The sequence below is a fragment of the Symphalangus syndactylus genome, chromosome 21 (assembly GCF_028878055.3).
Source record: "Symphalangus syndactylus isolate Jambi chromosome 21, NHGRI_mSymSyn1-v2.1_pri, whole genome shotgun sequence".
Classification (NCBI taxonomy): Eukaryota; Metazoa; Chordata; class Mammalia; order Primates; family Hylobatidae; genus Symphalangus; species Symphalangus syndactylus.
The window spans coordinates 82265072-82281372 of NC_072443.2; the positions used below are offsets into that span (position 1 = coordinate 82265072).

The following is a 16301-nucleotide window of genomic DNA, read 5'->3' on the forward strand; positions in this document are numbered from 1 at the left end:
ACTGCTATATACTGGGGTGTTGGGAGCAATTCGAGGGTCCTGATCATATGGACAAGAGACGGGGAAATACTGGCTAGAAGAGGGCAGTTCCCTGGCAAAGGCCCCACCCTTAAGTTTGGAGACCCTTGGGCCCTAAGTGAAAACAGACATTCCTGTTTTCATGACCAAAAGTTGCCTTTTGGCCCGCCATACCCCGCTATCCTGTACCCATATAAAACCCAGACCCCAGGCTCCAGAAGCAGACAAGGGGGATGAACATAAGAGCAGAAGAATAGCAGAATGGCGTGGCAGGGAGAAGAGAAGGAGCATCTGAATGTCAAGGGACAATCAGAGAGGAGACTGGCCACCAAATGGCCGAACTCCATCATCTTCTCACTCGATACCCCTTCCAGCTCCCTATACATCCTGCTGAGAGCCAACTCCACCACTCAATAAAATCCCCACATTCATCCTTCAAGTCCATGTGCGACCTGATTGTTCCTGGACGCCAGACAAGGACCTGGGTACCAAGAGGTCACTGAGCTGGTTAACACTTAAGCTGTCCACAGACGGCAAGGCTGAAAGAGCCCACTGTAACACATGCCCACTTGGGCTTCGGGAGCCACAGATATATAACCCTAGTGCCAGGGCCCTAAGGAACTCGCCCTGGCTCCTGCACCTGCCCATCTGTGTGCTCCCCCTCCCATAAGGTGTCTGAGCAGCAAATAGTGACCGAACAGATGAGCCACATTCCTGTGGCATGTCTTTCAAAGTGGAGGGGAGGTCAGGGAACTCTCCCGTTTCACTGATGTCTGAGCTCAGAGATAAAGTCCTGGTCAACAGGGAAACACGTAAAAAGTAAGACACTTTTCAAAAAGCTTTCTCTAGACACTGCCAGTAAGTTTTGAAGTTACAAGGCAGAAATGCAGACAGAATTATCTATTATTGGTCAAAAGGGCAATTTCTATCATACCTATTTAACAGAAGTTATTCCCACACCTGCTCCTATTTTTCAGCCAGACAGGCTCCCTTTAGCAGAGAAACATACGCATTTAACACCAAGTCCCAATTCTTGGCTGGCTTTGAATTCGTTTAAATTTAAAGTAATTTATGATAAGGAATCTTCCTCTGGGCAAGGCACTTAATCCAAATATACCTTTAGAGGCTTCTGTCCCCAGTGGGTTTTCTAAGAAGTCTGTCATGTCGTGGTTCCAGGCGTCACGGACGGCGGACTTGGACACCACCCTGTCATGCAGACCCTGCTGTGGTCGAAAGTTATTTCTCAGATACTCCACCGACTTGACATGGTCTTGCTGCTCCGTGGTGAAGATGGAATAAAAAGCCTCAAGCTGAACAGAGAACCAGAGAGGGGAGGGAAAAAAAAAACAAAAAACAAAAAACACACAACAATTAGAAAAGCTATTTGGTCCAAAGCAGGCGAAGGTGATAAGAGCATGAAACGGTAGGAAGTGCCCAATGCCAGGGCTGCTAAACCCAGCAGGACTTGAGGCTGCCTGCTGGAAACACTGCCAACAGGCTCATCTGGCTGTGGCTTCTGTCCTGCCAACTAACCAGGAAAACACTTCATTTGAGGCTGTACCGCACTCTTTGAGTTTGTACCTCCTATGAGACAGTCCCAGTCTTTCTGCAGTGCCCTGCTGGAATCAAGTTTGGCAAAGTCGCCAAGTCACTACATGTGTGACTTGCAAGTCAAACTGCCTAAGTTCAACATTTACCAGATGGGTAATCAGAGATAACTGTTCAAGTTTTCTGTAATTCAAGTATCCACAACTGTAAAACACATAATAATACTTACCTTATAAAGTTGTTAGAAGTATTAACATTTATGTAAATTGCTTAGTACACAGTTAAGTCCTCAATTAAGGTTAGCTGTTATCATTATTATTAATATTATTAAGAAACATTGCTTACAAGACTGCCGATCTAACTTTTATGGAAAGTAAAGGAAAAAAATCAGGGTGCCCAAATCATATTTCTATTATCAAAAGGGATTCTTTGGGCCAGGTGTGATGACTCAAGCCTGTAATTCCAACACTTTGGGAGGCTGACGTGGAAGATCGCTTGAACCCAGGAGTTCAAGAGTAGCCCAGACAACCCGCTATACCGAGAGTATAGCAGGTAGACCCTGCCTATACAAAAAATACACAAATCAGCTAGGCGTGGTGGTGCATGCCTGTAGTCACAGCTTCTTGGGAGGGTGAAGTGAGAGGGTTGCTTGAGGCTGGGAGTTGCAAGCTGCAATGAGCTATGATTGCACGATGCACTCCAGCCTGGGTGACAGAGTGAGCCCCGGTCTCAAAAACAGAACAAAACGAAAAAAAGGGATTTTTTTGTGTCTCTCAACATGGTGACCATTAAAAAAGGTAATTCTGGCCAGGCCCGGTGGCTCATGCCTGAAATCTCACCCCTTTGGGAGGCCAAGGTGGGTGGATCACTTGAGGTCAGGAGTTCGAGACCAGCCTGGCCAACATGCTGAAACCCTGTCTCTACTAAAAATACAAAAATTAGCCAGGCATAATGGTGCACGCCTTAATTCCAGCTACTCGGCAGGCTGACGCATGAGAATTCCTTGAACCTGGGAGGCGGAGGTTGCAGTGCGCTGAGATTGTGCCACTGCACTCCAGCCTGGGTGATGGAATGAGACTCTGTCTCAAAAAAAAAATAAAATTTTTTAAAAAAATAAAACAAGTAATTCTATTACATATGAGGAATGGAACAGCAACTGAGTGACAGAGACTTGTCCTCAACAGGCCACAAAGTTATTCTTGTCACCAAAAAAAAAAAAAAAAGAACTGTAATTTGAAATATGCAGCCACCAAAAATACTAATAGGAGAAGAAAATAGAATGAAGAGAAAAGCTGAATGAACTGTTTCTGGCCCATCTGGATCCTCTGGTGCCAAATAAGAGTGCTTTCTGCAGGAGAAATGGTCGAATGGTGCTAGAAAGATGCTCTCTGTGCACTGAGTCACTGTCTAGGCTTTGGGGAACCAGAAGGCAGTTAACACTAATGCGGAAAATAAAAAAGGGAAATCACTATCTGGGTTTCTGCAAATTCTAGGTGGTCATCCTGAAGCCTGGAACTAACCCCCACTGTTTCTCAAACAGCCTCAGAGAATGACACAGAACATGACCTGCTTCCAAACAGTCTGCCCTCTCTCTTTGTATGAGAAAGCGATGAATTGAGGTAGTGATATTAGCCATGCAAAAATCATTTAAGTATATGAATTCACCTATCATTCTACCTCCCCTCCAATTATGCAGCTTATGTAAAATGATAATAAACCATGGAATTTTTTCTACCTTTTACATAGAACCAGGACGGATTCACAACCAGCCTAAAAGCCAAAGCAGCCTGTTACTCTTGTGTTACTTCAATTCTCTGAGTTACTTTACTTCTCATAAAAACTCATAGTGTCTCTAGGTAGCATCTGCCTGCCTTCCCATTCTTTCTGCTATTCCTTCTTTATTTACAGCAAAGGAAAGGCAAGACATGACAGAAAAATCAGGAAAATGGGACTGATTACTTTGTCCAAACGTGAGCCACTCAAATGAAGACAACTAAAGATGTTGAAAAATCACCGCCACTCATGACATGAACTCACTTGATAGGACTACCAAAGTCAGAACTGAATGCATCAAATGTGAGAGCAGGTCTCTGATTTTCTCCGAGAAAATAACTTCTTAAAATCATAGGAGAAGTATTAATAAAGACCCTCTGGAGACAGCCCAGAAAAAGACCAATCAAAATGATTAAAAAGATGGAGAATAAATCCTGTGAGGAAAGGTTAAAGGAAGTGGAATTGTTTAGCCTGAAGAAAAGGTGAATAAGGAGCAATTTCATAAAGCCCCTCATATGTGGAAGAAGCTCACCAGCTCTCCTCCATGTCCAGAGAAGACCAAATAAAAGGAAATTGGCTTAAACTAAAGCCGTAGAGACGTGAGTTTAACAGAGAGAGACATTCCTTAACTTTCAGGATGACTTTTTAGAGAAATGGACTGGGCTGCCATACGTCGTGAATTAGACCGGAAATTTTCTGGAAGAGACAGCCATCTGTCCCGAAATAGTTTAATCTCTGAGATGCCAGAAAAGAATGGCCTGTCTCAGAAAACTGTCTCAGCAATACGACTCTGAAGTTTGTTTATTCTCTAGAATACTTGCTTCTTTCACAGCCAGCATTAAATTCTCCTAAAAAGTTTATTTCTGAAGCCTCAGGAAAGAACAAGTCACATAACTGTAAAAATCAGGCAGGTTCTGAATTTAACACAAAAATGCTTTCACTTAAATTGCTATTACAGCTTAATGACATGTTATGGTTTAAAAGCATGGTGGCTTCCTTGTTATTAACTTAACTTGCCCCAAGATTTTGAAGAAAGGATGTGATGGTTCTGGGAGTGAACTGATGACCTGAACGAGATTATATTGTCAACTGGATCACAGTTGCGCTTGACAGTCATACAAAAGAGGGAAAGGAGGACAAGCTTAGCACACTCATCAAATGTCCTTCTGTGGGTTGGCGGCATTCACTAAAACCCTGTCATTTTTCTAAGTTAAATGAAAATCGCCAGTGGCCTGTCTCTTTGGTAACTGGCATGCTTGGCCAGTGAGTTAAAAACCTCCAGGAGCCTCGGATGGTGAGAGGAGTCTACATTTCTCACTTTGGCAAGTGTGCAGTGATGAAATCTACTGATACATCATTACACAGCAACTTCAGTCTGTCCCTGGACCCTGACCCTTGCCTTGGACCTCCATTTTGTTTGATTCCAAAAGGTGCCATAAGCCCACCATGAGAAAGTGTCCCCTAGAGTTGTGCAATATGGAAATCAGGCTGGAGCCACAGAACAAACCATACAAAGTTGTGTCTTTCTGGGTCTTTGACCGGTCCTATGTTTGGTGCGTAATCTGTTCTACTTTTCTAGATCTGGTTAACAGCTAAACAGTGATCCTTGAAAAATATATATGAGATCACGTCATGCCTCCGTTCAATACTTTTTAACAGCTTCCCATCTTTAATGGTGGGGCCCTTATGATCTGGCTTATGCCTAATTCTCCAAATTCAAAACCCTTACCCCTGCTACCTGGGTACAAAATCCTGTTTTTAAACCCTACTTGCTAAATGTGTGACCTTGGTCAAATTATTTAATCTTTCTGTGCCTCAGTGTCTTTATTTGTACAATGGAGGTAACAGTATTACCTATTTCCTGTGGTTTTTGTAACTATTCAATGAGTTGTGATATATAAAATATTTGGAATAATTCCTGGCACACAGCAGGTGCTCAGTAAGTACTATCACTGCTGTCATTATTATTTTATGAGGAACGTGGTAACTACAATTGTACTCTAAGCTTACAACAACTGTAAAATGCTGTATCAACCTTCCCTTCCTTATCCCCCTTATATTTATGAAACCTATGACAGGCCAGGTACTTCTTTAAGTACTTTACAGACATTATTTTGGTTTCCAACTTCTTTTTAGCTGAAAGTAATGACATTAAAGTAGCATTACAGAACACTCTTATTATATCATGCACACTAGCAGCCAGTATTTACTGAGTGCTTATTACATGCAAGGCACTGTGCTGAGACTGGTATGTGCTTTCTCTCACTTAATCCACAGAAATCCCGCGAGGCTGGTGGTAATATTATTATTAATAGCAGTATTAGTATAAGTTTTATTGACTAGTAAGGAAATTGGGCTTAGAGGCATTGAGTAACTTGCCCAAGGGCACTGATATGGTTTGGATCTGTGTCCCCACCCAAATCTCAGGTGGAACTGTAATCCTCAATGCTAGAGGAGGGGCCTGGCGGGAGGTGATTGGATCATGCGGACGGAATTTCCCCTTGCTGTTCCCGTGACAGCGAGTGGATTCTCACGAGATCTGGTTGTTTAAAAGTGTGTAGCACCTCCCCTTTCTCTCTCTTCTTCCTTCTCCAGCCATGTGATGCATGCCTGCTTCCCGTCCGCCATGATTGTAAGTTTCCTGAGGCCTTCCCAGTCATGCCTCCTGTATGGCCAATTAAACCTCTTTTCTAATAAATCACCCAGTCTCAGGTAGTTCTTTATAGCAATGTGAAAATGGACTAATGCAGGCACGGGAACCGAGAGGTGAAGTGAGGCTTAGAATAGCAGGTCTGTGTGACTCTATTTTGTATGTTCTCAGCTATTTCATGCCACAGGCATAAGAGGCCTTAGCATTATCCACCGAAAGAGTCACACTGCACTGGAGAAATGGATGCAGTGATAGTATAAGTCCTGAAACAATTCCCTTTAGCTTACCCCAAGGCCACTCCACACAGGGCACCCTGCATCAGCAACATAAATCTATCTATCTTCACCCTTCTGCACTCTGAATAGAAACTGCCAATAGCCCAACAGAGAAAGAACTGGGAGGCAGGAACAAGAGAGCAGGCCCAAGGAGAAAATGCTGTCCACCTCCCAAAGCCCTCACTTTTCTTGGCTGATCCTTTGCCACAGGAGGGTAATAAACACACTTGGATTTCTCTTGACTTTAATACAACTAATGAAGTCTTTATCATTTAGTAAAAATAAATGAAAGTTTTTATTTCTATAATATTAAACTGACTCTTAAACTTTTGAAGTGAATGTGTAAAACATTTCTTTCTTTTATCCCTGCTTGGGGATTTGTAATTGCAGTTTAACTGGTGCCGTTTCAAGAACAATTTTAACCTTGAATTGCAAATGTGTTGGCTCGAAGTGTATATAAATCATTTCAACTTAGTTTTTATTATAAAAGTATTACAGAGAATAATTAGTTTTTAGTCTGTCGGTTCAAATCAAAGGCAAGTTGAAATCTATTCATGCCATTCGTGTATAGCAAGAGCTCCTGTCCACAAGACTTGGGCAGGGCACCATTGTGGATGAAAGGGAGAAACGAGAGAATACCAAAAGTAATATAATTATGAGCCATTAAAAGGCGGATACGTACAATAGTTTAAGCATATAATGGCAATTAAACAAAACCAGGGTCCATTATTAGCACAGTAAGGAACCCAAGGATACTGACTAGAAACTGGAAAATCTCACCTAAGATCATGGAGATTATTTTAGCTTCACCACACATTTGAGGGATGACAGGGCAGATCCTGTTTGTTGCCTCATTATTAAACAAGACAATGATAATGGAATATTAAATTCCCAGTAATCTGGAGCATCAAAAATTTTACTTACTGAACCACAGCTGCAAAGATAAAATCTAAGAACAGCTAGCTAAACGCAGGGCCATGCCCCTCCTGTGGCTACAGTCAGTTTTCCATGAAGGTCATTATAGAAAGGGCTTTATAGAAAGAAAAGGACTTCACCGTAATTAACAAAGAAAGCCATCTCTTTTGGATTAATATGGCATCTTCACCCCATCATTAAAAAACCTCCTTCATTCACATGCACTGCACGTCATGTGTTGAAATAGAAACGTTTTGAATTAAGTGACTCACCAGTTGTCGTGGCTTTGAGATAAACCTTACAGCTGTGACAGCCAGTAGCCACATGTGGCTATTCCATTAGAAATATGGCTAGCCCTACATTTGCAGTGATAATATTTTGGATACATTTGATTAAATAAACTATACTATTAAAATTAATCTCACTTGTTTCTCTTTACATTTTTTAACATGATTACTAGAACATTTTAAACGATGTGGTTTTACTTCTACCAGACAGTGCTGCTTTAGACGCTTGGTGATCATTTAATACCTGCAACAACAACAACAGCAACAACAACAATGCCTAATATCTCCCAAGCACTTCCTGTGATGTGCATTTTATACATATTCCATCATTTTCCATCCAGTCAATCTTTATTGTGACTCCATGAGGAGGGTATTATCATCATCATGTTACAGATGAGAAAACTGAGGCACCAAATAGCAGAGTAATTTGGCCAAAGAACAAAGCCATAAATGGAACCCAGGCAGTTTGCCTCCAAAGCATGCAGTCTTAATTTCAAAGAGCTGCTCTACTCTTTCTCACAGATACCTTTGGTTAAAAAGGGTCATGCCATTAAACCTTTTCTGTCCACTCCAGCTTACTGTCAGAAAAAAAACAAAAAAAATCACACATCTAAAGGTAAACAAAGTAGATGCAGTCAGACTTATTTATTGCCTTTTTGATAGCACCCCCTACAAGCACTCAAGTAAAATTCATGCTGGGGAGAATCATAGGCAGTGCCTTATTTTAACCTACAAGATGCAAACAGTCTTGGAAAGGAAGGCTTGGGTTAGTTGCCTATGGGCAAAGAACCATCATCTGAGAAGCACTATTCTAGAAGAAAACAAATTCTAGTTAACTGGACTGAAAGCTAATCATCTTCTATGACTGATCATGAACACGTTGCCTGCAACCATCTCCATGTGTTGTCCGGCTCCTCTGACATCCCACAGAAGGGCCGAGAGTGCTGCCATTTTGTTGGGGTGACCCATTTTGTTTGGGGGACATGATTTTGGCCTGATATGTTCAGAAGATGTTTACAGGGGCCACGTAAGCCATGCTGACTAAGTGGGGAATCCCAAACCAATGTGGGGTTCCATTAGCAATGCTGTATTTTAATCTAGATTATCACACAAGCCAGAGGTACAAGTGCACTGGCTGGCAGGGCTGACTTGAATGCCCAACTACACTCACAAAAGGGAACAAGAGAGGAAAGATTAATGTTTGCCCGTATGTACTCTAAAAGGCTTCAAAGAAATCCACATCATACAAGTCAACACTTTGTGCGAACCGTTATATTTCATGGTGAATATGCTCAAATTTTCATTGAGTGCAGGCACCTATGCTGGATGACAGGGAAGAAAAGAGAGAATACAGAGACTGTAGAGAAGTAGAAGAATGAGAGACTAGGAGTGTTTTCTTTCTGTCAGAGGCAGACGTGGAAATCCTGACTACTTGGCTTTTCCGAATTGGCTGTTCGCCTTTCTGAAATGAACATTCTGTGCTAACTTCAGAAAGAATGTTGGCAGGGTCAGGGTGGGAAGGTCTGAAGCGATAATACTTGGATGGTGAATGCTTTCCTTTCCAAGGGCTGACACAGCTGTGACCTCCACAAAGCCAGCCAGCAAGGATCCAGTTTGGCCACATGAATATGAGCTGTTTTCCTCCCTTGGGAGAGAGAGAGGGACACATGAAGCAGTGTCTGATAAAAGTAAAGTATTATCTTAAGATGGTTTGTAGCAAAGAACCTGGAAAGCAAATATGATTTGATTTCTTTTCTATTTCCCTGCAACACAATACCTAGAGAGAAGTTATATATTGGAATGCAAATCCAAATCTTACATTATTCCTTCTCTTTGAGCGCACGGGTGGCAGAGAGTGGAACAGTGAGCAGATATTTAAAAAGCACTTTCTCAGAGCCCCAGTTACAAAAATGGTAATCAAAATGCTTCTAAAAGACAAACACTTGGCAACACATCCAAGCCCCAAACTCTGTTTTTTGTTTCAAATCTGGAGCTACAATGAAACCCAGCATATGTTAATGGTCCTTATTTCTCTCCAGCTAATCAACGACTCGCTGACTCTCCTTACATGGAATTCTACATGAAAAGTAGCCAAATCAGTATTCCTTAACTTCATTATCTCAAATCTTTCTCTTTTTTTTTTTTTTTTGAGACAGAGTCTCACTCTGTCATCCACACTGGAATGCAGTGGCGTGATCACAGTTCACTGCAGCCTTGACCTCCTAGACTCAAGTGATCCTCCCCCCTCAGCCTCTCAAGCAGCTGGGATCAACAGGCATGTGCCACCACGTCTGGATAATTTAAAAATTTTTTTTGTAGAGATCAGGGTCTTGCCATGTTGCCCAGGCTGGTCTCGAATTCCTGGGCTCAAGGGTTCTTCCTGCTTCACCCTCCCAAAGTGCTGAAATTACAGGCATGAACCACTGAGCCGTAAACCTTTCAATCTTTCAAGACAAAAGTATTTATTAATTGACAAAAAAGGATCTTGAAAAAAAAAACTCTTCCGCCAGCCCTGCATATATAAGTATTTGGGCTGTAACTTTATTATAATTTTTTTAATGAAACAATGTTGGCATCATCATTAGGAAGAAAACTCATTTCTTATTTCATTATCTCCTTAAGGCTGGCAGATCCTGTTCTGAAACCAAATCACCAGTCCTTTCTTTATTGTCAGGGTCAGATTAAAAGGAAAAAAAAATCTGAAAGTAAAATGACTGCCAAAACAGCAGTGAGGCCAAATACATTTGTTCAGCCTGGCCTTACACGACCTAACGTGGTTAGGGGGATAGTGTCTCTACTGCCCCTACCTTCTTCTAGGGAACCTGCCCCATTTACCCACTGACAGGTAACACTGGATGTTTCAGGATGCTATCTGGCACCTCTGATGGCTCATTCAAAGATGGACATGTGACCCAAGGCCAGCCAAGTAGTTGGTTGGCCAATGTCTATTCAGACCCACCTACTGGAATACTTGACATAAGACCCAGAAGGTCAACTGGTACTAGAACAATCAGACTGGAGGAGGTCGTCGTTTCTATGAAAGACATCCTAAGTACCTTTCAATTTTGGACAGTCTTGCTTAATGGATCAAATCCACTTTCTTACACATCCTACCCATTGTTCCTGGCTCTGTTTTTGGGAATAATGCAGAAGAAATGTGACACTTTTTGTAATTCAATCCATGCTGAATTTTGCACAACTAACATGTCCCTTCTAAGAATCATCCCCAACCATACATCCAAACCTCATGAGGTGATTTAAAGACCTCTCATTGCCCAGATGGTTCCCCTTCCTCTGACACTGCCTCAATCCTATCTCCAATTCATCAGTTCCTACCCACAGTTAACTGCTCAGCCTAAATCATGCCTTCCCATGAAATGTGCTCAGGCCACACTCGGAAGGAAGCAGTACAGTATAGTAGTGGTCAGAAACATGGGTTTTGGAATCAGGCAAACCCAGGCTCAGTTTTTGGCTTCATCATTCATTAACCATGAATCTTTGGGCATGTTACCCAATCTCTCCATGCCACGATGTTCTATGTGAATACCCATCTCTCTATGTTTGTGTTGCCACTGATTAAGCTGATATGTATAAAGTGCTGAGTAAAGTACATAGCACACAGAAAGAACTCAATCAATGATATGTTTTATTTCATTTCTCCATGTCCACAAATCTCTTTCTTTTCTGAACTGTGGGTAGGCTTAGTGGTCAGAGCATGATCTTTGGAATCAGACACCACGGCATGGTTACCAGTTGTGTGATTGCAGGCAAATAACCTTCTGTGTGGCTCGATCTCCTCTATAAAATGGGGGTATGCACAGCACCTTCCTCATAAGACTGTAGAATGGGGGTACAAATAGCATCTACCTCACAAGAGTGTTGTTCACGAAGACGAAATGGGTCAACATTTGTAAAGAGCTTAGAAGAGTTTCTGGCACAAAAGGTCTTCATCATCGAGGATAGCTATTATTACCTCCTCAAGATTGAATACTTAAACAATACTCAGATTTCGTGCCTGCAATTCTCTTTAGTGAGTTAATTTCATTTGCAGCTAAGAAACCACGTTCTATAGCTTGCAGTTCTTGGGTTCAAAAACATGTTTGTGGGAAAGACTGCAGGAATCAATGAAGTGCACAGGATCAAGAACAAATTCCTTACTGGTATACTCTAGCCATGCTGGATCGTTAAGTCAATACAAAACAAGTAAACACAGAAACCCCACTTAAGAAGAATATCTACCTGATGGTAAGAGATGGGGACAGGTCTCCGGAAGACTATCCACTCCACTATTTCGCTACACGGTGGTGTGGTCAAGGAACCTGTGTACCGATAATAGCTGCCCAGGGATGCAGGCAGGAGGTCCCGGAGGACGAAAGGATCCAGAAAGGTCTCCTTCTCTGTTTGGGGAAAAAGGGAAAAGAAAAGCACAATGGTAAGTCATGCCATTCCAAGCCGCAGACACAGTCAACACCCTCGGCATGCTGGTGCCACATCACAAGCCTTATGTTTGTTTATATCCTGAGAAGCACTAGCATTTGGTGGTGGGAGAGCCTCAGTAAACAAAGCAGCATTTCCCAGGATGTGTTCTGAGGACACCAGTACCACAGTATATTTCAATAAAAAACAGGTTCCATGATGAACATGGTTGGGCCACATTAAACTCCCTCTCCCTTCCCCAGGAAATAGACAAAATACTCTAGCATACCAAAATCTCTGAGAAGTCTTGCAGAAAAGAAATGGGCTTGACTTTGTTTAACCCACCCCTTCCCAATCTTGTTTCATCATAGAACTCTTCGCTAATTATCTATGAACACATAGATAATCAGTGGAACAAAATTTGGGACACAATGAGAGAATCATTATGAAAAGAAAACTGTAAGTCACCAGTAACGTGCAATTCCAAAGCTGGCTACATTTCATTATGGTTTCAACCAAGTCCTCTCCAAATTGAAGTGAAGCCCAACCAAGGCACAACTAGAAACTTAAAAAGAATGGCCCCAGCAACCAGCGTTCTTTTTACAAACGTGGAGGTGTCTTCCCTTAAACAGAAGAAATGATATTGAAGGTCAGACCCAACAATGAAAATATGACTAATCTATGAGGAAAGCAAGGCATGGAATGGGTTAGTGTCTGCTCAAGGTCACGCAGCTCCTAAGAAGCAAAGCCAGGATGTGAATCCAGGTGTCTTGACACCAGAGACTCCACACAGCTCTGACTCAGCCCAAGAAGGCACTGAGGTTAGCTAGGTGAAAATGCAAGGGTGGGGGCAAACAAGGTGAAGAAAAACACTGTACGCAGTAGAAACAGCATGAGCAAAGGCCCCGGGACAGGAAGGAACAGTGTCGCAGAGAAGATGAGGAGAATGTCTTATAATTCTCCCAAGCACACCCAGTAAACTGTCTAGCTTCTTTCATGAGTCAGAGAAGGTTCTAGTCTCTACATACATCTCCAGACATCTAGTCTTGAGTTTACATCTGGGATTCTCTCCCCTTCCCTGTTAGAGATGCAGTAAGACTACTGGAGTCCTGTTCATGGGGTCCCTTAGCTCCTTCATGGCTTCCACCATGGGCCCTGGGAACAGGGTTCCAGGTGACCTCATAGACACACCTGAGCCTATAGAAATATTATTCCCAAGCCTCATACCTCCTCCTTCCTTCCTCTTCTCATTTTCATGCAGAACAACTAGTGCAGGCAAATGCATCACCAGACTCAAGAAGTCTGTGTAACTAGGGGATAATGCAAAAACCCAACAGGAATCAACTATATTACAATTAAAATTGCAATTTCCTTTTGGAAAAGATTAGTTGAAGAAGCCTTAATATTGATTTAGCTTCGCCTATATGCCAGGCACTATTCTGAGTATTTACATGTTGCAAACACTTAAACAGCATTTACTATATGCAACAGGCCCTGTTCTAAGAGCTTTATAAAGATTAATTTATTAAATGCTTAAAATAACTCCATGAAGTTAGTCCTACGATTATCCCCAGTTTACAGAGCCGGGATACAGAAACAGGTAGCTGGGTTTAGAATCTAGGCTTTTATTATTCACATCACTATGCTCTCTTAGTTCACAACTCTATGAAGTATGTGCTTTCTAATACTCATTTTGCAGACGTGGAAATCAAGGAATAGAGAGGTTAAATAACCAAGCCCAAGCACTAGTGAACAGCAAAGTAACAGCAGTTATTCGTGAGGCTCAGAAACCTTGGCTGATTCTCAGAGAGGTGTTCAATTCTTCTTTTTCCAAAATAAAAATTCAGGATTAACCAATAAATGCAAAAGTCTTCAAATCATAGGGTTCTATAATCAAAATTACAAAAACAATTTCTGTGGTACAAAAGGCTAGAAATAACGGAATTGCCCCTCCGCCCACTGGCAAGTCTGGGCTTTAATTTAAACCTGGTTACCAGCAGCCTAATGACAGGGGAAACCTCTGCAAGCATGCTTGGCGGGGCCTGGTTTGGCCGGGAGAAGAAAATATTTTGGCCTTTGCTTGCTGCCTCTGAGCTTCCTGGGCTGTGTAAATAGTCAACACAAAGCCCCAAGCGATAGAGGGTGTGGGTAGGGCTTGGCACCACCAACTGCAAAACTGCCACCTTCATGTCTCCCTCATGTTGTAGGCGAACTTGGAGTCACACCGCAGCACACCAACCTGCCTTAGGATCAAGGGATCCAGGCCGAATGGCTAGAGAATCAGAAGAGTTTTCCCCTCAGAGCCCAGTCCAACATTACGGTTGCAGTTAAGCATGCTGTATGCTCACAGGAAGTGACAAGACAACCCCGGCAAACCCCTGGCAGCCAAGCCCTCATCTAAACACACTCTAGGAGGAGGCCATGGCTTTAAAGAGCATCAAAAGATAAAGCAAAAGCACCTGCCCCACCAACAGGAGGAGATTAGATTTCAAAGGGGAACACTGATTGGGCAGGGTCGGGCTCTTATGTAAGTTCTCAGATGGGCTCATGGATTGAGCAGGCATGATGGAAAGTGCGTGTGACCCCTGCTGCAAACTCAAAAGGGCCTCTCTGTTCTTGACCAACACCAGGGCTTCAGAGGCAAGTTCTGGCTTTTGCTGATCAGCACGTGCAGTCAGATCGGTGGCGAGGTGGGTAGACCCGGTACAAGGGACAGGGGAGGGGGGCCTGGCTTCACTGCTTATTCATTCCACCACTATCGCTGCCATTGAATCTTAGGACTTTGTGATCTGGAAGGGAGTGGGACAGTCCAGTGGCTTAGTTCAGTGGCTTTGGAGGCCAAAGGATGGTCACTTCAAACAAAATCTTGCTCAAGACCCCAGCAACTCAAATAAGTTAAGTCAGCCCTGGTGGCTGAAGCTGAGTAGGGGATCCAGGGACACTTTGAAAGCCATCGATGTAGTCCAATTCTTTGACTTTAGGGCTGGATAAATACAAGACCAGGATGAAGTAAAAGACCCAAGGTCAAAAACATGTGAAGAATACAGACACTCACATGGGACTATTTCTCCAGGAACTCTGAAACAGTATGCCTGGAGGGCAGGAAACATCACTCAGTGCTGAAAACCGACATCTAACCACTGCCTGCAAGAGCACCCCCAGCACTTGTGCATTCCTTCAAGGGTTGCTGCTGGAGAACAGGTTTTCGGCCTGCCCAGGTTCAAATCCCAACTCCGCTATCTGTGAGCTGTGTGCGCGTAGGCGGGTTATGAAACCTTCCTAGGCTGCAGTAGTGAAGATGATAAATAAGTCAACATAAGAAAGGGGTTCAGAAAGAGCTGGGAACACAGCAAACATCTCATACGTGATAGATATTATTCTTACTCTAATTGTTATTACTTTTACTATTATTCCTCTAAGCTACCCATGTTTTGTCATGTACTTTCTTTAATGTTTTGTGCATGTCTTTTTCTTTTTTTTAACTGGATTACTGCTTGTGCCCTTCAAGGCACCCCACGTTAGACACACTGTCCATCAGCATGCGTAGTCTAGGTGAGCGCTTTCTTTGCCAGAGCTCCAGTATGGGCTTCAAATTAACTGACATTTGATGGCTGTGTGACCTTAGGCAAAGGCCTTAACCTCTCTGAGCTACTTCCATCATCTGTAAAATGGGAATAATGAGAATATTTACTCTCAGGGTTGCTGTGACAATTAAGCAAGTTAACAGACATAAGGGCTTGGTATAATTCCTGGCCCACTGTAAGCCCAGATTTTTCAAGGCAAGCATGTGGCTGAGCACGAGCCCAGCTGAGGTACAGGCTGGCTCATTTTGGGTTTTAAGCTAGGAATGAGCAACCGTTTTCTGTAAAGTACCAAAGAGTAAACATTTTAGGCTTTGCAGGCCAAGAGGTGAATGTGAAGATGTTATGTAGGTAATTAAATAACAAGCACACTTTCACGATCTTATTAACTGTATTTGAAATGCTATTAATAACTGAGAACAATTTTCAAAATATATATCTACTTAATGAGAATAATATGATTCTTTTTTGGGGAAATAACATTTCACTTAATTAGGAATTGAATGTAAAAACCATTCTTAGCTCAGGGGCCATACAAAAATAGACAGTAGAATGGATTTGGCCTTCGGTCGTATTCTGCCTGCCCCTATTTTAACACAAGTGTTGGGGGTGGGAGGTGGGAAAGGAATCCCACGTATCAGAAAGTCACCTTGATAGCCATAGCCAGACTTGTGGGGTGGGGGGAATTATGCTATATGTTCAGGTGCCCCCATTACTAAATGACAATGCATTACAGAATTAACATGAGCAATACATTACAGAATTAACTCTTGACTTTTTCCCCCCATCTCAGTTCAAGTCGAACAGCAGTTTGCAGCGATCTTTCTGAAAATTTCAT

At 42.5% G+C, this 16301-nt stretch overlaps 1 protein-coding gene across 3 annotated transcripts in view; it reads right to left on the reverse strand.

Moving 5' to 3' along the window:
* Positions 1 to 16301, reverse strand: part of PTPRG (protein tyrosine phosphatase receptor type G) — a 751407-nt gene that overhangs the window by 135920 nt on the left and 599186 nt on the right. For all 3 annotated transcript variants that reach the window (XM_055259569.2, XM_063630796.1, XM_063630795.1), the window contains exons 7-8: positions 11706 to 11863; positions 1136 to 1328 (exon numbers count right to left, since the gene is read on the reverse strand). In XM_055259569.2, the coding sequence (XP_055115544.1) occupies positions 1136 to 1328; positions 11706 to 11863 (351 nt within the window). The remainder of the gene's footprint in view (positions 1 to 1135; positions 1329 to 11705; positions 11864 to 16301) is intronic.